General features: G+C 39.0%; 1 protein-coding gene across 1 annotated transcript in view; it reads left to right on the plus strand.

Moving 5' to 3' along the window:
• LOC127424089 (uncharacterized) overlaps positions 1-22,552 on the plus strand; it is a 52,736-nt gene that overhangs the window by 11,461 nt on the left and 18,723 nt on the right. The window contains exon 3 of the mRNA XM_051668863.1: positions 17,673-17,819. Within this exon, the coding sequence (XP_051524823.1) occupies positions 17,673-17,819 (147 nt within the window). The remainder of the gene's footprint in view (positions 1-17,672; positions 17,820-22,552) is intronic.

Here is a 22,552-nt window from a genome sequence, read left to right on the forward strand (position 1 = left end):
TAAAGTGCTAGTAAAGTCGACTAGATTAAAAAGCTTGTCACAGGGTCAGGATTGTGAGAGCACCAGTCTTAAGGCCATGTCTACAACAGATGTTTGCAATGCATCCTAGATCGCTCCCATTATAAGCAACAGAGTTGTCTACATTTTAAGTGCCTGATACAACTTTTGTTTTTATGCTTTGCACAGCTACTCCACAGCTACTTTTTTCCCCAGTTGTCTGCAGTTCATTTATTTACTAACTACAATATGTGAGAATTAATATCAATGCATTTTATTAGCTACTGTATGTATTTTAAGTTTAATGCTCTATTGAGATTTAAATCAACAAAACTGACCTCCCTACCCTGAACCTTTAGCCTAAACCTAACGGATAGTATCAAAACAAGCAAATGTGAGATGAGAAACCCAATTGTTAAAGCAACCACATAATTTTGTGGCACTTCTATGACACTTTCAGCTAACTTGTCACTCGCTTGCTCTACAGGATTTGTACCCCGGTCCTTTACATTGCAAGTGCAACGCTCTATCAATTGAGCTAGCAAGCTTGTAAATGTAGTTGGTTAGTTGATTATGTAATGCAAACATTAAGATGTATCGCCGGACACGTTATACCCTGTAGTAAAGGTGTTGATGTCATAAGATAGCATTTTGTGGGGAACAAGGCGACAAGTGTTTATGAACTACCATTTTACTCATGATTTGAAATTAAATACATGTCATTGTTGTAGCATCTCTAGTGTTCATTTCACCAGGAAACTGCAGCAATACATAAAATGAGCCTCGTAATCATTATTTTGCAAAAATATAGGTATAGAAATGTGATTCTATGAGACCATATTGCATTTTTATTGCCAAATACTGAGACGTTGCAATAAATATTGGTTGTTCTTGGAAGATACGGTAGTGTGCAGAATTTATTTATTTTCTCTTCAAAATAGTTCAATGTCTTGCACAGCTGCCAGTTACCATTTAGGTGTGCAAGGAATATTCATTTATTGTTTATAAGAAAATAAAGAAGGAAATAAAGAAATGTGTCCAGTTTACTGTTCGTGAAGTCTTGCTTCAAGCCTTCAGATATTTGGTCCATTTGGTGGCTGCATAACAACATTTGTAAGTTCCGGCGTAGACATGGTGGTAGGTGAAATTAAGTTTTACAATTTGGAACTGACTAGAGGACTGTTGCAGTGCTTTAAAACAAGTGTTGCAACAGCATTATGCTGAGTTCCAGTTGCCAACCACAATAAGTCCATAATTGTTTTGGTTTGTGGAGATGCACCGAAGTATTGGACAAACATCGGTTGGGAGTTATCTGCACTGCAATTAATGCACTGTTGGACATCGGCCAATTGTTAAAAAATGGCCGATGATCAGGGGTGGCAGAAAAATGTGCCTACACCTTGTGCTGTGCATGAAAGAAAATGTGTGACAATGACAGTAGAGCTGCATTTGTGAGCTTTGCACTGTTAGAATTTCACGAGGTGGGGACTATAGTTAAAACTTTTAACACAACTGATTTGAGTTTTCACCTTGAAGGTCGACACAGCAAGGAATATGACACGTTTGTTAAAGCTAAAGCAGACGCTACTTCATTCAGAATTCAGTAAATAAGTTAAGAACATAAAAAAATTAAGAAATCATATACCAATTTAATGTGAGCCTGACAATTCTCATAATTCTCTCAACTCTCAATTCGCTTATTCTCTTAAGAATGTGATTTTTGTTTCTTGTTTATAACTGAGACCAGTTACTCTGAAACATGAAAGACCTGTAGCAATAGAGAGAATAAATGTATTATTTATATTTCTTTTGTTATTGTGTAACTATCAGCGATTTGAAACAAGCAGAAACACCAAACTATCGTTATCGGCAGATGTTGTTCTAAATAATCGGCTCCCGTATCGGCATGCACATTTTGTATTAATGTATCCCTGTTTGTTAGATTTTTAGAGATACAGAATCATCTTTGCACTTGAAAACTTTTGTCTGAACTTTTCAAGTGCATTTATTTTAACTACATAATCATTTACTGCAACATGGACGTTAAGACATACCAAAGGATCAGTGTTATATATTACTGACGAACCTCTAGGGCCATTTAACAGGTTACCCAATAATCTGTGGTGGTCATTTAGCAATAACAGGTTGAAATTGGTGGCAGTAAAACGTTTGCTCTATTGATCGCTGCCTTTGGGCCACGCCACAAGCTCAAGTATTAGCCTAGGCTTGTGTCTGTCTCTCTGACTGATCTATGGGACAACGACTAAAGCCTGCTAGACGGGGAGCAACAGGGACACGTTAACTGTAATCTGTCCCACAACAAAGAGCTTTTCATAGAGGTTCAAGTGAATATCAAGGGTGGGGGGGTTTCAGCGAAAGGGGGTTAAAAGCTGATGGGGCAGAGGGAGCCGTTGAGCCCCCACCACAGATTGTATTCAAATCAAAACACATCCCGTAATGCAGCAGTACCCTGCTATCCTTCAAATCATACGGGGCGGAACAAAGAGAAACAAGTTCAAGGCCTTTCTCAATACAATCTATCTTCCTCTGTATGTGCTGTGTGTTATTTTGTAGCATATTCAGGCTGTTGCAGTTTGTGCACGCAGCATTTGTGAATGTGTCAGGAAGAGGTGCTGCCGCAACAATCACATGCAGACAACAGACAATAGAAGGGGGATCTCTGTGGTTTAGCTCTGAGGGATGGAAAAGATCAGCCCAAACAAAACCAAACGGAAAGGAGAGACTAGGCTAAACGAAACACCAAGTGCTTGATTCCCACAATCATACAGTGGAAGAGGCCACCCTCATAGTACACTTCGGTAGGGTATACAATAGGGCAGGGCGTATGTAAAAAATATTTTATTGATAATCACCTTAAAAAGTATTGCGATCACGCAAGTATCAGTCAGCGACAACAGGTGGAAAATTACTAATAGCCTACAGATTAAGAACTAAAGAAAATTATAAATGTAAAGACAATACTAATCATAATAATAAAACCTAATAAATTCCTTTGTGTTCCCAAAATAATGCTGCCAAATGTGTGTTCTTATCAAAGAACACACATGGGTGGTGCATTATAAAATTTGTGTTTGTAATGCGTTTTGGTAAGACAGTTAATGCTGCCTAAAGAAAAGAAAATATAGCGCATTTTAGGTGAACGTGTCTTGTATTATTTTATTATTTAATTACTTTTATCTTTGTTTCTTTAATACAAAGATATATATTACTGAACCGGCAGAGTTGCATTCACAATGCATGTTAACCGCGAACTGGTCCATGGAAATGAAGCGAACTAAACTCACAGCACCTCCTGAGATGGTCGGAGATCATTTGCAGCCTTCTTATAGATGACATTATTTTTGTAAACAGTTTTCAGAAGAATGAAACATGAGTAATAACTCATTACATGCTCCTGTTCCACAAGACAGGCTTGTGCTGCACGCCTCTGAACATACAGCGAATCATACACGAGCATTAACGGCTTTTCTTTTGTCTGTTCTTAAAAATATAATAAAGTGTGTTTCTTCAAGTGCGTCTTTGTGACTAGTAGCATTTCTTGTCATGTGTCACTCCAAGATGTCTTACAGGTCGCCCGCCTATTGCGGGTAGATGAGCAAAATTACCTGCGCATGAAATACATTTGTACGAGGAGCTTGCGAACTGGATTCAGCCTTGTCGCATTTGACGGGTGCTAGTTTCACACCCTGGGCTACTGTTTAATGTATTTGCTGTCTTCCCAGATCCATGTTTTTGCCATTTCCCAATATTATCGATCACCGTCTGTCAATTGAGTGTCGCAATCGGCATCGGGATCTTTGTAAGATATCGTCGATATCTGATTACATCATCCTATTGCCCAGCCTTAGCATGCAACTGCAGATTGGTTGATGGGGAGATTCTGCATTTGCCAGAGGTCTGTCAATCAGTCATGCCTATGTAATGTCAAATAAAAACGATAATGGCCAGAACAGTCAACACTAGTTATTGCATTTACAGTTATGCATTTTGCAGATGCTTTTATCTAAAGCGACTTAGTGCATTGAAGTTATACATTTTATCAGTTGGGGCTCTTTTTTTCTTGGTGGTGCTACGTGCAACGACCATGCATTACATTCTATCCAATTTTCGTCAGAGTGCTAATTCAAGCGCAATTTTCATGCCAACGCAAAGCGCAAGTGTCAGTGGGTGGGAGTGTTTGTGCTGTCTGTGGATATATGCACACAGTCTGTGGGTGTATTATTTAAACGATTTGCTAGGTAATTGCACTAAGATGTGTTAGAAGCACGTCTGTTCTCGGCGTAAAGTCTATACTTAGGTCCTGCATTTGCAGTTTGTCTTTCCAAATCTTAAGGAAACAGAGAAACATATAACAAATATAAATAAAAAATACAATGTACAATGAACAAAGCGTCCCATAACACTGTCAAGACCGCAGGTGAGACAGGCCAATAGAGATCACACATTGTGGTATGGAGGCAGGAGTAAACACAAACATCATCTACAGTATTTCACCACTAAACACCAAAGCACTGGAATCATGGCAGACAAAACGGGAGTGAGTTCACAGCAAGGAGATAGTTATTGCGCAAATGAACATAAGACGCAAATGGTCCATATTTCTATTATTCTAAATCATTACATACAGGCTATATACACTACCAAATTCCTATGAATAGGCTGCCGTCATTTATATTGACATTGCTTGACACAAAATGGAATATATAACAGGATGCAGACGGTGCAATTACCAGAGAACAACCTCAGAATTAAATTACACTTGACCCAGCCCATTAGCACTTTGCACGTGCAGTTTCAACAACCCACTTGTGCCTAGACTTAGCGCATGCTTGCAGAAAAATTGAAAAAACTTCATGGCCATGCCCACTTGTTTGTGCGTTTGATGTATCGCATAGCACTCTTAAAATAGGGTGATTTCTAGGAATCAAACCCATGATGTTGCCATCGCTAGCACCATAATCTACCTTTTGAGAGATTTTTTTGCTATGATTTACTATTCCATGAATAACCAGTATAGTAAAGTAGTCTAATAATTTTGTTAAAAGTATAAAAATTAGTGGGGCCTGGGTAGCTCAGTGGTAAAGACGCTGGCTACCACCCCGGAGTTCGCTAGTTCGAATCCCAGGGCGTGCTGAGTGACTCCAGCTAGGTCTTCTAAGCAACCAAATTGGCCCGGTTGCTAGGGAGGGTAGAGTCACATGAGTAACCTCCTCGTGGTCGCTATAATGTGGTTCGTTCTCAGTAGGGCGTGTGGTGAGTTGAAGATGCGTGAAGCCTCCACACGTGCTATGTCTCCGTGGCAACACGCTCAACAAGCCACGTGATAAGATGCGCGGGTTGACGGCCTCAGATGTGGAGGCAGCTGGGATTCATCCTCCGCCACCCATATTGAGGCGAATCGCTACGCGACCATGAGGACTTAAAAGCACATTGGGAATTGGGCATTCCAAATTGGGAGAAAAAGGGAAAATTGGAAAATTTTACTTTTAAAAGTATCGAGTAAATAGAACTGCAAAAAAAGGAGGGGGAAAGATTATTTACAAACAGGTTTCCCAAGCACTCCGACAACAGATAGTCCTGCCCCCAACTCACAACATTATTTGAGTCAATGTTGCTGGGTGATGCAGAAACAGGAATTTTTTAATAGCACCGCAATGTTTACACTTTCTGGGGAGATCAACCTACAAATAGCTTGTCTCTGCATATTAAAGTGGGTAAGAGAAAGTATTTTAACATAAAAAATTACACAATGCACCTTTAAACAAAACGTAAAAAAATACAATCTTGATGGTTGGAGAGCCAGTGGAGTGGCCAGTATTTTGTCTTTTTTTGGAGGAGCAGCGGCCCCCATTGGAGGCACCACTGTTTGTGCTATAGGTTCATACTAGTACATTCTCAGTTGTCGTTGAAAAATGACTCATCCGATGGTTTTTAAAAGAGATGAAACGTGGCACATAATACCCTGTAGTGTGGAGGAGAGTTTCTATGCTAAATGCTCAGGGACTTTTGGGCCAGGGAGTTTTGAAAAGCTGATGCCAGGATCCCAGCACCACGTGGAGAAGATCTTTTGGCAGACTTGTCTACCACCCACAGGGACAGAACCTGAGTGTTGCTCATATGAGCTGGGCCGGAATTGTGACGGCCGGTCAAAAGTCTTACATCTCACCCTCCAATGAATATCAAGCAGACGTTTCAAAACAAAACAAAACTCGGGTGTAAAGTGATGGAGGTAGACATCATGTGATTTAGAGATTGGTGGGGAAAACATTTGAATATTAGAGCTGACAAAGCAATAAGCCACACAAAGCAGTGTGTTATAGTGATTTTAAGGGGTTAAAGGGATGGTTCACCTAAAAATGAAATTTCTTCCATTTTTTGCTCACCCTCATGCCATCCCAGATGTGTATGACTTTCTTTCTTCTAAAGAACCCAAGTTACGATTTTTAGAAGAATATTTCAGCTCTGTAGGTCCATACAATGTAAGTGAATGGGTACCAAAAATTTTAAGCTCCAAAAAGGACATAAAAGCACCATGAAAGTAATCCTTAAGGCTCCAGGGGTTTAATCCATATCTTCAGAAGCGATATGATAGGTGTGGGTGAGAATCAGAGCAATATTTAAGTCCTTTTTTCCTCCCTGCCCAGTAGGTGGCGTTATGCGTGAAGAATGCGAATCGCCAAAAACAAAAGAAGAAGAATGAGAACGTGAAAATGGAGATTGATAGTAAAAAATTAATTAAATATTGACCTGTTTCTCCCCCACACCTATCATATTGCTTCTGAAGACATGGATTAAACCACTGGAGTATTCTGGATTACTTTTATGTGCTCTTGGAGCTTCAAAATTTTTGGGACCCATTCACTTGCATTTTATGAACCTCTACAGAGCTGAAATATTCTTCTAAAAATCTTAATTTGTGTTCTGCTGAAAAAAGAATAGTCACACACATCTGGGATGGCATGAGGGTGAGTAAATGATGAGAGAATTTTAATTTTGGGGGGAACTATTCCTTTAAGGCCCCTTTAAGTTAGGTTAGCTGCATCTCAATGCCTCTGTATGTCTGCGATCCTTAAACTCTGATTGTTCACTTGAGTCCTGGTGACCGGCCAGCATGTCAGTATTGACCCGTGCTGAATGATGGACGTGTCTGAAGGAAAATTATGGAGTCGGAGGGGGCAAAGGTCACAGAGTGCTCATTGGCTGTTGAGGGTTTGTCATTGATCCAAAAGGGCCTTTCATAAACCTGCTTTGAATTTCATGCAATGCACTTGCGACAGTAATCCAATACTTGTTCATCAATAACTTGCCCTGTGGGATCATTATGCCCCATTCCTGCAGAGATCTTGAATATTCATCAAGCACTTTTTCTAGTAAGCAATGGCTAATGGTATGTAACGTTACAAATTTGTTTATAATTAATTGCAGAAATCACATAATCACCCTTGCAATTTTGGCAAAAACGTGCGCACTGTATATTAGGCAACTACTGTAGATAATGCCACCTTGCATAATTAAATCAGCAGAATTTAACAACAATGTTCAACACATCACACATATCCAAATGCTTTGTTTGGCATAAAGCATGTATATGATCAATGGTTGTGAGATGTAGTCACTGGCCTGATTGGGTCAAATCCTCTCTTTTTTTTTTTTTTTTTTTTTGAGCCATGGTTTCATGACATCAGGGCAGTGAGTCTAATTGAATCAGATTTTATAAATGTTTATAAATCATTCTGGTCACATGTCCAACGTTTTGCATTTTTTAAAGACCCGCGGCTACACAGTGCTACGTTTAAACTCAAACAAACCCACATCTGTCGGAGCTATTGTGTCTTCAAATAAAAACACACAACTCTATCTCTCTCTCTCATTCTGACTCCTCTCCCTTGCTGTAATTCAGTCTGTCGCTCAACCCTTTTGTGCACTTACTGTAAATCTCAAAACATCTTGTTTTCTGGTCTCTACGTGTAATTTTTCAAAATCATTGGCACAAACATTTCCCCTCCTTCCCTGTTTTTGCCCCATTGGTTTTCTATGGCAACTGAATTCAAATCCAAACACCCACCCCATGGTTTCATCACTATGGTAACCTGAGAGAATTAAGTGGGGAGGGGGCGCACACTCCATTCTGTTCCCATTGATGGATGGACGGTCTGTGGTGGGAAAGGGTTAAGTGTCCAATAGCGGGCAGCTTTTTTCCCCCTGGTTTGCACGTCATGTGTGGTGAGTGGTAATATTCGCACAGTCTGTGTGTGTGTGTGTGTGTGTGTGTGTGTGTGTGTGCATATAAATGATTTATGTTTAATTAAGTGTATGCAAGTCCATTTGGTGTGTCTCTGCCATAAAACAACTGATGGGCTTTTTTTCCCCATAAGAATTTGACATATTAGTTCACCCAGAAATTAAAATTCTGTCATCATTTACTCACCCTCATGTTGTTCCAAACCCATATTAGTTTTCTTCCGATTAAAGCCACTGTTGAGCTCCAAAAATGACATCTTTAACCTCCTAAGACCCCCGCATGACTACTGTATGCATTTTACTTTTTGATTTGTAACTAGTAGCAAAATACATTTATGTCCACATACATGTATATGGACAGCAGGACTAAGTTTTTGGTATTAATTTTAAGTAATACCAAGCTATATAGAAAGCTTTTTTTAATCAAATATTTTATTATGTGTCCAGGAGTGTTGGTTATTCATGTTTTTGAGACGTTATAGACATTACAGCTGATTTTCTATAAAGCTAAATAAATGATTGTTTTTCAGTGTAAAAGCCAGCATCATCCAATCACTGCCAACCATGTTAAAATACAATTTTGTGTTATAAAATTCTGAATCTATGTACTGATTATCATTGTGCCATGTCTGCCAAACATTTTGAGTGGTCCAGACATCATTTGCAGTCTGAAACTGAACTTTTGGTTGGATTTTAGGAGTGAATGCACTTAGATGCATAGAAAGCTATATGATGCACCCTTGCTCTCTGTTTAGTGAATGACTTAACCTCTAGTGTGCTGTCTGTTTGCACTGGTCTCGGAACAGTTCAAAATGCACTTTATTTTCATTCTAATTCCATACAAAGCCTCTGAAAGCAACATTTTTCAGTTTTTGCATAAATACATTTAATCTCTATGTGAAAATGCACAGTAAATATATAGGAATGCATTTATTAATGTTAATGAATAGAACCGAATTGTACAGTGATAATAAAATAAAATATAACAAAATTAATATTAAAATGAAGCAAAATGACGCACAGATGTGTTATATTTGAAAATTATTCAAAATAACGAACATGTTTTTTCAACTTTTGAGGGAATGCAGTCCTAATTTCCACATATGTGGACTTACAACCAAACAGGTTTCAATCTAAAAACATAGATGTTTCTTACCAGACGCACTTTTGTTGGCGCTGCAACCGTACGAGCGCTTCCTGGTAATCAAATTCGTGCTGTTGTGTGACGTGGCACGGTGCGCCAGACATTTAACCCTTAAATGCCAGTGTTGAGTCTTGTGAACAGTATTCAGATGGCTTTAATTCAATTAAATCATGCGTTGCATATAGCAAAGCCAAAATACAATGTCCACACATGTGGACGGGGGTTCGCACGAGGTTAAAGTACAATAAAGGTAGTCCATGTAACTTATTGCACAATTTTTCAAGTCTTCTGAAACCATAAAATTGCTTTGATTAAAAGACTGAAATTTAAGTTTGTATTCTCTGAACCTCTTCCCCTCCTCGGCAGCTCTCAACTGTTATTCGCACTTTTGCATATTTAAAGGTTTGACATGATGCCAAACGCCACTTGTTCTCAATAACCAGTCATGATGCACCAAGTTTGAATATATAGAATGAAACTGATTGGCCAAGTTAATAATGACTTTCCCTTTAAGCTTTGTACTGGTGATTGGAAACTTTCCACTGTTTCCACCATGAATTCTGGCGAGAGTCAGGAAGCATGAAGATTCACCACACCTGCTGTGATAGATACACCCTATCTTTACCCCCTCTCTCTCCTGCTTTAATAACCACCCTCGCCCTCTGACCCCAGATCAGAGGAGCCCTTTAATGATGGCATAAATACAGACCCTCCCTTTGAGCAATGGGCTTCTTTATGACATACTCTGTGCTGCTCCTCTTTGAAAAGAACCGTTCTAAAGGACTAGATCAGTCAATAATTATCTATTCAAAATCTCAAACATGTCACATAAAAACAACTCAGAGTTTAGGCCTGGTTTAATTGTTAGTCATAGTACGTTTTTTAGAAAATGTGGGTTTGAAAAATAACCCAGTCAGGCTGTGCATTCTGTTCAGTTGATTGTTAAATTGCTCTTTCATGAGACCTAAAGGGTTAGTTCACCCAAAAATGAAAATTCTCTCATCATTTACTCACCCTCATGATATCCCAGGTGTGTATGACTTTCTTTCTTCAGCAGAACGCATTTGAGGAAAATTAGAAAAAATATATTAGCTCAGCAGGTCCTTAAAATGCAAGTGGATGGTGATCCAACTTGCAACACACTCCAAAACAAGTTGGGACAGTTGAGTGTTTACCACTGTGAAACATCACCATTTCTTCTAATAACACTTATTAAGCATTTGGGCACTGAAGACACAAGTTTGTTAACTTTAGAAAGTGGAATTTCCCCCCATTCATCCATTATGCAGGTCTTCAGCTGCACAACTGTACAGGGACTTCGTTGTCATATTGTGTGCTTCATAATGCAGCACACATTCTCAATTGGAGATGGTCAGGACTGCAGTCAGGCCAATCTAGCACCCACACTCTCTAATTATTCGGCCAGTATGTGGTTTGAAGTTGTCCTTATGAAAGTTCCGGGACATCCCTGAAAAAGACGGTGCTGGATGGCAGTATATGCTGCTCCAAAATGTGTACATATCCATCTGCATTAATGGTGCTCTCACAGATGTGCGAGTTACCCATGCCATGGGCACTGACACAGCCCTGGCCCATACAGACACTGGCTTTTGGGCCTGACGCTAATAACAGCTTGAATGGTCCTTTTCCACTTTGGCCCGGAGAACACGACGGCTTTGTTTTTCAAAAACTATTTGAAATGTGGACTCATCGGACCAAAAAACACAGTTCCACTTTTCTGCTTTCCATCTGAGATGAGACCGAGACCAGAGAAGTCGGCAGTGCTTCTGAACAGTGTTGATGTATGGCTTCTCCTTTGCATAGTAAAGTCTTAACTTGCATCTGTGGATGCAGCGGCGAATGGTGTTGACTAACAAAGGTTTACTAAAGAAATCCCAAGCCCATGTTCAGGATATCCATTACAGATGAATGATATTTTTTAAGACAGTGATGTCTGAGGGATCAGAGATCATACGCATTCAGAAATGGTTTTCGTCTGGCCTTTTACGCACCTAGATTTGACCAGATTCCTTGAATCTTTTAACTATATTGTGCAATGTAGAGGGTGAAATGCCCCAAATCTTTCCAGTTTGTCTTTTAAATACTGTTTCAAAAGTATAGTAAACATTATTTTAGAGTGATAAAATCAGGGATTCACTGGCATTATGGCATTTACCAGATTGCAAGGTTTACCAGCGTTATGTCGACAACTAAGTTGTTATATTGGATATAACTTTACACAGATTAGGTAAGCAAACTATTTTATCACACAAAAATGTTGTTAACACATAAAATCTTTGTCTCATCTCTACACTTTTGAAACGGTGTGTGAATTAACTAGGACTGTGCCAAGACTAACAAATATTCATATATATCACGATACTTTTCCTCGTAATATTGTATCGATACTTTAGATCCCTGTATTGATATTTTTATTCAACTATTTCTGTATTCACGTCATGTCCAAGAGTTCAATAAAGATGAAGCAGGTCGTCTAAAGTACAAACTCAGAGCTGCGTTTCTCAGTGCAGTTAAGGAGTTATGAGGTGCGAGAGAGACTGAAACTGAGCCTGTTCTGAGCCTGTCTGTAATCAGCGACTGCTTGATAACATTTCAGATTTCACTCACCAGTTCAGCACCGAGTTCAGCATCCTTTCACTGCGTGTTGAGAGAAAAGTTTGGTTTGCCTTGTGTGTCCAAAGATGAGATCCACAAAATCCACTTGTCATTGATAATGTCTCTTATAATTCCCTCTTTGGTCAAAAAAGCAACAAAAATAAATGTTTAATTCTAATCACTTGACTCCATTTGCGATAAAGTCCCTGTCCTTAAAGAGACAGCACCAGGTTTTAGCAAGTGTTCTACATATTGATGTAAATACTTGTAAATAGGACAAATTAGGCATCAAAACAATAAACAAACACACACACATGCAGTTTCTTTTTACATCATATTTATTGATGGAATACTTGAAATTTGTATATTTTTAAAAGCTAAAATGTGACCAAAGTGATGGAAAGACTACTGTTAAAAGTATACCAATATTAATTGTAATATTAACTTGTGAATCATAAGGAAATTGAATCATGATATCGTGATGTATCACAATATATTGCATCGAGACATACGTATCATGAATCGTATCATATCGTGAGGTGGCTGGCAATACCCATCCCTAGATTTAACGTTTATGCACTGGCCCCATTTATTTCCATTTCATTAGTAAAGGAGGGATGAGTCGAAAAGATGTTGTGGGGTAATCAACATTATGCCACAAATGCTGTCAGTTGAGCTTAACTTGTATTGAACCCTCAAATTGAACGTTCCGATAATGTTTTAAGTTCACAGTTATGTTTCATTTAAGTACAGAATTTGTCTCAGATGTTTCTCCTAAAATTCATTTGACTTATAAATAGAGTGAGACAACTGTTGACATACAGTAATAAGAGAATAGAGTTACACATGTGGATTGCATGGCTTTGATGATGTCTCATTGAAATTTTTAACTTATGATTGCAGACTTTGGTATCTTGGCAAATCTGAGCACAGTTTGATTTGTCTTTCCTATGGCAACTTCTAAAGATTTGATGCAAATCATAGATATGTTTCACATTTTATCAAAGATTAAGAGATGTTACAATAACACTGACAGGTTAGAACAGGCGTTTAGTTTTGTGACTCTAGTCAACAGTCAGCCTTCAATTACTGTTGCATCCTAGACATGGTCAGACTTTGATGTTTCCAAATCGTGAATGTGAAAATCAAAAGTCTGATTGCTTAGAAAAGTAATATCACACCTCTCCTCAACAAACTGCATGATATGAAGTGTCATTCATATCTGTAGCACAAACTATGTGGGACGAGTTGCATGCCAAAATACAATATTAAGGGTTTGGGATTTGTTCAAATTCCTATCCCTAAGGGATGAGTGTAATAGTGATTCTTGACTTTACAGTCGTCTGGGACTACAAATCATACTCGAACATATCTGCACATATCGCTGGAGGGTTCAACAGTATGTCAAACTCCTTTAAGAAAACACAGGTGTTTTTATGTCGTAATTCCTCAACTGTAACAATTCCGCATTAAATTTTCCTGGTATGGTTTTCGTTCTCAACACGGCCTGCATGTCACTTCACTTTTAAAACTGGCTTACTTTCAAATTCCAACATCTGAGAGGAAACACACACGGTCGGTATCTGCCGTGTTGACAGTGTCATCATTATTCAACCCCTGAAATCTGAAAAAAAAAAAGCTGAATGTAAGGAGAGAGAGAGAGCTAGAAGACAGTGCTTTGAAAACACACACATATCAAGTTTCAAAGAGTTGATCGTAGTATTATGAAACTGTTTCAAGTGCTGGAGGGTATTTGAAACAGATTTGTGTGTCTGTGCATTTCATTCATATCATATTTCATTGTACGACTGATATGCTGGTGAGATGATACGGGGTTCCTGTGGTTGTGTTTTTGTTTGTCTGTGTCTGTGCTTATGAGGACAGCTGATCATGTGACATGTGGAGAGATGTTCTGATTTCTGTTTTTGGCCTCGCCACACGTTTCCACGTGCCTCTGCGATAAACAAGAGCAGCAGGTGTTTGTTGCTTTTTTACTCTGAGCTGAAGACCTGGTGGAAAACACATTCATTCAAACACATCGTTTTTCCAAACTGTAATTAGTGGTGTTTGCCAAGGCATACTATAGAGCGCAACAGTGCCTGCCCACTTTTCCAGCCATCTTGGTTCCGGAAGTATTCTTTTATTTATTTATTTTTTATAGGGATTTCATAAAGTGCTTATTAAAGAGTTGTAAGCCATGAACCAAACCAACCAGATTGAGGTGAATCACAACATTACAAACTTTGATTTGAAGCAAAAAACTATTTGAAAATCAGACAAAAACACAAGACTGCGTACTTAACGTATTTAATGAGGACATGAACTACAATCAAATGAAGAATTGAGAATCATATAATCGGATTGAAAAAGACTAACTATTGATTTAAACTTGTTGATAATAAGTATAGAAACAATATATAAAATTGCATGCAAATATATAAGTAGTTTGAGAGTGTAGGGAGAGCATCTCGATCTCATCCTGGGAGTTGGCGGAGCTTTTGGCATGCTTTGTTCACCACAATAGAGCGCAACAGTCTGGTTCCGGAAGTAAAAATCACATTCATTTATCCCATATGTTCAATGATAACTTATAAACCTTTAAAGACAGACATACCGTGAGCTACGAGGTTGTTTATCGATGGTATATGCTTCCGTTGAAGCCATCCATCTGCATTCTCAACTTCATTGTTTAAAAATAGTGTTTGATAGCAGAATTCATGGTTAACATTACATTACCTATGGTACAGCAGAGAAAGCTTCACCAATCAGAGAACCGTGTCCAACGGAACCCACGAAACATGGCTTGGAGCGACCGCGTGCTCCCATGATGTCCTGTGAATGACGTAATCGAGTCGGTCTCCCTTCACCCTTAAATTACTTATATATTTGTACATATCAGGATATTTTGCAATAAACTTAAAATATATTGTTTCTATATTTATAATCAACAACATAAAATCAACAGTTTTATATACTCCCATTGTTTTTTATTCAATTACATCATTCGCAATGCTTCATGGGACTATAGTCCGTGCCCTCATGAAACACGAAAAGTACACAGCCTTGTACCTTTGTCTTTATGTCCGTTTTTCAAATACTTTTTTGCCTCAAAACAAAGTTTGTGATGTTGTGATTCACCTTGGAGCTGGTTGGTTTGATTCATGGCTCACAACTCTGTTATGAAGGATTTTATTTATAAGTCTGTGGAAGAGGGCCTGGGTAGCTCAGCGAGTATTGATGCAGACTACAACCCCTGGAGTCATGAGTTTGAATCCAGGGTGTGCTGAGTGACTCCAGCCAGGTCTCCTAAGCAACCAAATTGGCCCGGTTGCTAGGGAGGGTAGAGTCATATGGGGTAACCTCCTCGTGGTCACTATGAGTGGTTCTCGCTCTCAGTGGGGTGCGTGGTAAGCTGTGCGTGGATCACGGAAAATAGCATGAGCCTCCACATGCTGTGAGTCTCCGCGGTGTCATGCACAATGAGCCACGTGATAAGATGCGCAGATTGACTGTCTCAGAAGCGGAGGCAACTGAGACTTGTCCTCCGCCACCCGGATTGAGGTGAGTAACCGCACCACCACAAGAACCTAGTAAGTAGTGGAAATTGGGCATGCCAAATTGGGGAGATAAGGGGAGAATCTTTGTTTTTAAATGTCTATGGAAGAAATAAATGGGGAAAATACTTCCGGAACCCAGACGGCTAAAAAAGTGAGCGGTCACTGTTTGCTCTATTCTCTGATTGGTGGATCTTTTCTCTTCAGGATCATGGGTAGTGTAGTTCTCCACCAGTACTTCCTCTATTAAACAATATTTTTAAAAATTGACAGAATAATTACTTCAACAGAAGCATATACGATCGATTAACAACCTCAGAGCTTACGTTAGGTCTATTTTTAAATGTTTATAAGTTATTGTTAATAATCAATTTCCCTATTGAAAACATGTATTATAAATGTATATAAATGGATTTTTACTTTCAAAACCAAACTCTTGCACTCTATTCCTCACACTTAGTGTTAGAGGTTTGACCAAAAATGTAAAATATTAAAAGAATTGTTCTCCCAAAAATGACAATTCTCACATCATTTACTCACCCTTATGCCATCTCAGATATGTATGACTTTCTTTCAGCTGCTGAACTCAAATGAAGATTTTTAGAAGTATTTCTCAGCTGTTTTGGTCCATACAGTGCATGTGAATGGGTGCCAAAATTTTGAAGTTCCAAAAATCACACAAGTCAGCATAAAAGTAATCCATAAGATTCCAGAGGTTAAATCAATGCCTTCAGAAGCGTTATGATAGGTGTGGGTGAGAACCAGATCAATATTTTTGCTATAAATTATCCTCCCTGCTCTGTCAATCTCCACTTTAACTTTCACATTCTTCTTGTGTTTTTGGTGATTCACATTCTTCATGCAAATCGCCACCTACTGGTCAGGGAGAAGAATTTATAGGAATAAAGGACTTAAATATTGATCTGTTTCTCACCCACGCCTCTCATATCGCTTCTGAAGCTATGGATTAAAACACTGGAATCTTATGGATTACTTTTATGCTGCCTTTATGTGCTTTTTGGAGGGTCAAAATTTTGGCACTCATTCACTTGCATTGTATGGACCTACAGAGCTGAGATATTTTTATAAAAATCTTCATTTGTGTTCAGCAGAAGAAAGAAAGTCATACACATCTGGGATGGCATGAGGGTGAGTAAATGATGAGAGAATTTTCATTTCTGGGTGAGCTATCCCTTTAAACACTGTTGGTGCAATGTTAATTTCTTTTTTTTTTTTTTTTTTTTTTTTATGATTTTTTCCCCAATTTGGAATACCCAGTTCCCAATGCACTCTAAGTCCTCGTGGTGGCGTCAGACACCACCTCAATCCGGGTGGCGTCTGAGACTGTCAATCTGTACATCTTATCACGTGGCTTGTTGATCGCGTTACTGCGGAGACATAGCGCGTGTGGAGGCTTCACGCTATTCTTTGCAGCATCCACACACACTTCACCACGCGCCCCACTGAGAGCGAGAACCACATTTTAGCCCACGAGGAGGTTACCCCATGTGACTCTACCCTCCCTAGCAACCGGGCCAATTTGGTTGCTTAGGAGACCTGGCTGGAGTAACTCAGCACGCCCTGGATTCGAACTCGCGACTCCAGGTGTGGTAGTCAGCATCTTTACTCACTGAGCTACCCAGGCCCCCCTGCAATGTGCATTTCTAAGCAGTTCAACTTTTGATATTCACCTGACAGACAAAAAATGGGTGTAAAATCCCTTTTAGACTTCTATTAAAGGAGGGTTCCATGTTATATCTAGAAACCAGAATATCATAAAGACTTGACTTGGGCTCTCTTGACTTTTGGCCAGTAAGCAAACACCTAGCAACCACCCAGAACACCTTACTCATCCAAATTCAGTATTAATATATTAAATTCCTCAACAGCTTGTGAAGTTATAGGCCTTGTTTGGATGTGATAGTTTCCATTGGTTGCATTTTGGTGGATTTCTACTCAACATATTATTCTGTACACTTCAAGACTGCAGTTGTTTTGTGTGCATTTACAGTTGTAATCACAGACAAGTATCAACTATGTTACAAAAATACTGTTGAATAATGTGGGACTCTCTCTGTCTCTCTATAATTTTCTGGTAGGTCGTGTGTCTTTAAGTCGTGGAGCGTCTCTTCTGGTTGATAAATTGACTCTGGAGGATGAGGGCTGGTTTGAGTGTCGGATTCTTCTATTGGACAGAACCACCGATGAGTTCCAGAATGGCACCTGGAATTTCCTTTCCATCTCAGGTAAAACAAAGAAATGAAATGGATTTGCTCTTTTATTACATTGTCTTCACACTGTTTAAATTCACCATGCACACTACTGAGAAATCATGCGACAAAAAAAAAAACAAAAAAAACACGTGTTAATTTTCAGTAGTATTGCTAACAAGCAATATATATAATTCTGAGTTTATTAGTGCATATACAATAAATATAATTTGTGGAGGCACCATTGTGCTTTATGTTCATGCTACTGAAATAAGGTGCCTAATTTCTATAATAAGTGATTAAACCTCTAGCTCATATAAAAAGCTTTGTTGCAGTAAATGAGAGAGAATGGCATAACCCTGTTTAATTTTTCATGACACTTGCGTCAGTGTCTTTGTATCTGTGAATCAGACACAGATGATGGCTTGCTCTGATATCAACAGTTTTAAACTGTATTTCACTTAGCAATACCAAAAATTCACAATCGATCTGCACAAACAACAATCAGAAGTGATAGACCAATATACCAACCAAGCTGATTTAAAGAAATCAAAACCATCTTAAATTTGAGGTATAGAATTGAAGTATAGTAATACATTTTATTTGTAATGTGCTTTTCTCGTACCCAAAGGGCTTCAACTTAAACATATATATATATATATATATATATATATATATATACAGTGCATCCGGAAAGTATTCACAGCACTTCACTTTTTCCACATTTTGTTATGTTACAGCCTTATTCCAAAATGGATTAAATTCATTATTTTCCTCAAAATTCTACAAACAATACTCCATAATGACAACATGAAAGAAGTTTGTTTGAAATCTTTGCAAATGTTTTAAAAATAAAAAAACGAAAAAAATCACATGTACGTAAGTATTCACAGCCTTTGCCATGACACTCAAAACTGAGCTCAGGTGCATCCTGTTTCCACTGATCATCCTTGAGATGTTTCTACAACTTGATTGGAGTCCACCTGTGGTAAATTCAGTTGATTGGACATGATTTGGAAAGGCACACAACTGTCTATATAAGGTCCCACAGTTAACAGTGCATGTCAGAGCACAAACCAAGCCATGAAGTCCAAGTCTGTAGACCTCCGAGACAGGATTGTATCGAGGCACAGATCTGGGGAAGGGTACAGAAAAATTTCTGCAGCATTGAAGGTCCCAATGAGCACAGTGGCCTCCATCATCCATAAATGGAAGAAGTTTGGAACCACCAGGACTCTTCCTAGAGCTGGCTGCCTGGCCAAACTGAGCGATCGGGGGAGAAGGGCCTTAGTCAGGGAGGTGACCAAGAACCCGATGGTCACTCTGACAGAGCTCCAGCATTTCTCTGTGGAGAGAGGAGAACCTTCCAGAAGAACAACCATCTCTGCAGCACTCCACCAATCAGGCCTGTATGGTAGAGTGGCCAGACAGAAGCCACTCCTCAGTAAAAGGCACATGACAGCCCGCCTTGAGTTTGCCAAAAGGCACCTGAAGGACTCTCAGACCATGAGAAACAAAGATTGAACTCTTTGGCTTGAATGGCAAGCGTCATGTCTGGAGGAAACCAGGCACCGCTCATCACCTGGCCAATACTATCCCTACAGTGAAGCATGGTGGTGGCAGCATCATGCTTTGGGGATGTTTTTCAGCGGCAGGAACTGGGAGACTAGTCAGGATCAAGGGAAAGATGAATGCAGCAATGTACAGAGACATCCTTGATGAAAACCTGCTCCAGAGCACTCTGGACCTCAGACTGGGGCGAAGGTTCATCTTCCAACAGGACAACGACCCTAAGCGCACACAGCCAAGATAACAAAGGAGTGGCTCCGGGACAACTCTGTGAATGTCCTTGAGTGGCCCAGCCAGAGCCCAGACTCGAACCCGATTGAACATCTCTGGAGAGATCTGAAAATGGCTGTGCACCAACGCTCCCCATCCAAACCTGATGGAGCTTGAGAGGTCCTGCAAAGAAGAATAGGAGAAACTGCCCAAAAATAGGTGTGCCAAGCGTGTAGCATCATACTCAAAAAGACTTGAGGCTGTAATTGGTGCCAAAGGTGCTTCAACAAAGTATTGAGCAAAGGCTGTGAATACTTATGTACATGTGATTTTTTTTTTTTTTCGTTTTTAATTTTTTATAAATTTGCAAAGATTTCAAAAACTTCTTCCATGTTGTCATTATGGGGTATTGTTTGTAGAATTTTGAGGAAAATAATGAATTTAATCCATTTTGGAATAAGGCTGTAACATAACAAAATGTGGAAAAAGTGAAGCGCTGTGAATACTTTCCGGATGCACTATATATATATATATATGCATAAACAGTACACATAACACAGGAAAAGTACACTGAATAAAATTAAATACAATAAAAACCAAAGTAAAACAAAGTACATAATAAAAGAATAACAGATCAGAACAATAACAGAATAAATATAGTAAAATGAAAATGGCAAGCATGAGAAAAATAAGCAAATAAATAGATACCTGGTTGAGTAAGCCCGGTATCTATCTACAATCTAATGAATGTAAGTGGTTTTAAATAGATGAGTTTGCTGGACACTTACTTTTTACTTCACTAACCGCTTTACTATTCATTGCAGATATACAGGTGCATCTCAATAAATTAGAATGTCGTGGAAAAGTTCATTTATTTCAGTAATTCAACTCAAATTGTGAAACTCGTGTATTAAATAAATTCAATGCACACAGACTGAAGTAGTTTAAGTCTTTGGTTCTTTTAATTGTGATGATTTTGGCTCACATTTAACAAAAACCCACCAATTCACTATCTCAAAAAATTAGAATATTTTGACATGCCAATCAGCTAATCAACTCAAAACACCTGCAAAGGTTTCCTGAGCCTTTAAAATGGTCTCTTAGTTTGGTTCACTAGGCTACACAATCATGGGGAAGACTGCTGATCTGACAGTTGTCCAGAAGACAATCATTGACACCCTTCACAAGGAGGGTAAGCCATAAACATTCATTGCCAAAGAAGCTGGCTGTTCACAGAGTGCTGTATCCAAGCATGTTAACAGAAAGTTGAGTGGAAGGAAAAAGTGTGGAAGAAAAAGATGCACAACCAACCGAGAGAACCGCAGCCTTATGATTGTCCAGCAAAATCGATTCAAGAATTTGGGTGAACTTCACAAGGAATGGACTGAGGCTGGGGTCAAGGCATCAAGAGCCACCACACACAAACATGTCAAGGAATTTGGCTACAGTTGTCGTATTCCTCTTGTTAAGCCACTCCTGAACCACAGACAACGTCAGAGGGCTAAGGAGAAGAAGAACTGGACTGTTGCCCAGTGTTCCAAAGCCCTCTTTTCAGATGAGAGCAAGTTTTGTATTTCATTTGGAAACCAAGGTCCTAGAGTCTGGAGGAAGGGTGGAGAAGCTCATAGCCCAAGTTGCTTGAAGTCCAGTGTTAAGTTTCCACAGTCTGTGATGATTTGGGGTGCGATGTCATCTGCTGGTGTTGGTCCATTGTGTTTTTTGAAAACCAAAGTCACTGCACCCGTTTACCAAGACATTTTGGAGCACTTCATGCTTCCTTTTGCTGACCAGCTTTTTAAAGATGCTGATTTCATTTTCCAGCAGGATTTGGCACCTGCCCACACTGCCAAAAGCACCAAAAGTTGGTTAAATGAGCATGGTGTTGGTGTGCTTGACTGGCCAGCAAACTCACCAGACCTGAACCCCATAGAAAATCTATGGGGTATTGTCAAGAGGAAAATGAGAAAGAAGAGACCAAAAAATGCAGATGAGCTGAAGGCCACTGTCAAAGAAACCTGGGCTTCCATACCACCTCAGCAGTGCCACAAACTGATCACCTCCATGCCACGCCGAATTGAGGCAGTAATTAAAGCAAAAGAAGCCCCTACCAAGTATTGAGTACATATACAGTCAATGAACATACTTTCCAGAAGGCCAACAATTCACTAAAAATGTTTTTTTTATTGGTCTTATGATGTATTCTAATTTTTTGAGATAGTGAATTGGTGGGTTTTTGTTAAATGTGAGCCAAAATCATCACAATTAAAAGAACCAAAGACTTAAACTACTTCAGTCTGTGTGCATTGAATTTATTTAATACACGAGTTTCACAATTTGAGTTGAATTACTGAAATAAATGAACTTTTCCACGACATTCTAATTTATTGAGATGCACCTGTATATATAAATTCATACTTAAGAACTAGTTATGGACCTGTGTTTAAAAAATGTAATGCACTTAAGAAAGAGCCTTTAGATCAAAATGTTTTTAAGATCTTGAGGAACATAAATGTAGACAAATTTTAAGTGTGTCCAGACTTTTGTCCGATAGTGTAATATAAAGTATTTTGCCATTATATCGTCTATCGGTAAACCTGATCTCTAAATATCGGTAGCAGCATCGGCTGTTGAAAAACCCATATTGTTTGACCACTACTAATCAAGCAAAATTGTTAAAGTGCACCTATTATGGTTTTTAAACGTGCCTAATTTTGTTTCAATAGATTTACATGCATCCAAGGTCAAAAAAACACTTTAATTTGCTCATAATTTAAATTGCAGCATTACCTTTTTTTCCCAGTGTCAAAAACGACTCATTCAATGATCCGTTCTAAACGATTCATTCTAAACTCCTCCTTTCAGAGAGCCTACTCTGCTCTGATTGGTCAGATGTCCCAGTCTGTTGTGATTGGTCTACCGCTTACAGCGCGTGTCGGAAAGGAAACGCCCACTACCATATCCGAGTTTCAGCACCATCTGAAAAAATGTCT

Source organism: Myxocyprinus asiaticus, chromosome 33 (assembly GCF_019703515.2).
Source record: "Myxocyprinus asiaticus isolate MX2 ecotype Aquarium Trade chromosome 33, UBuf_Myxa_2, whole genome shotgun sequence".
NCBI lineage: Eukaryota > Metazoa > Chordata > Actinopteri > Cypriniformes > Catostomidae > Myxocyprinus > Myxocyprinus asiaticus.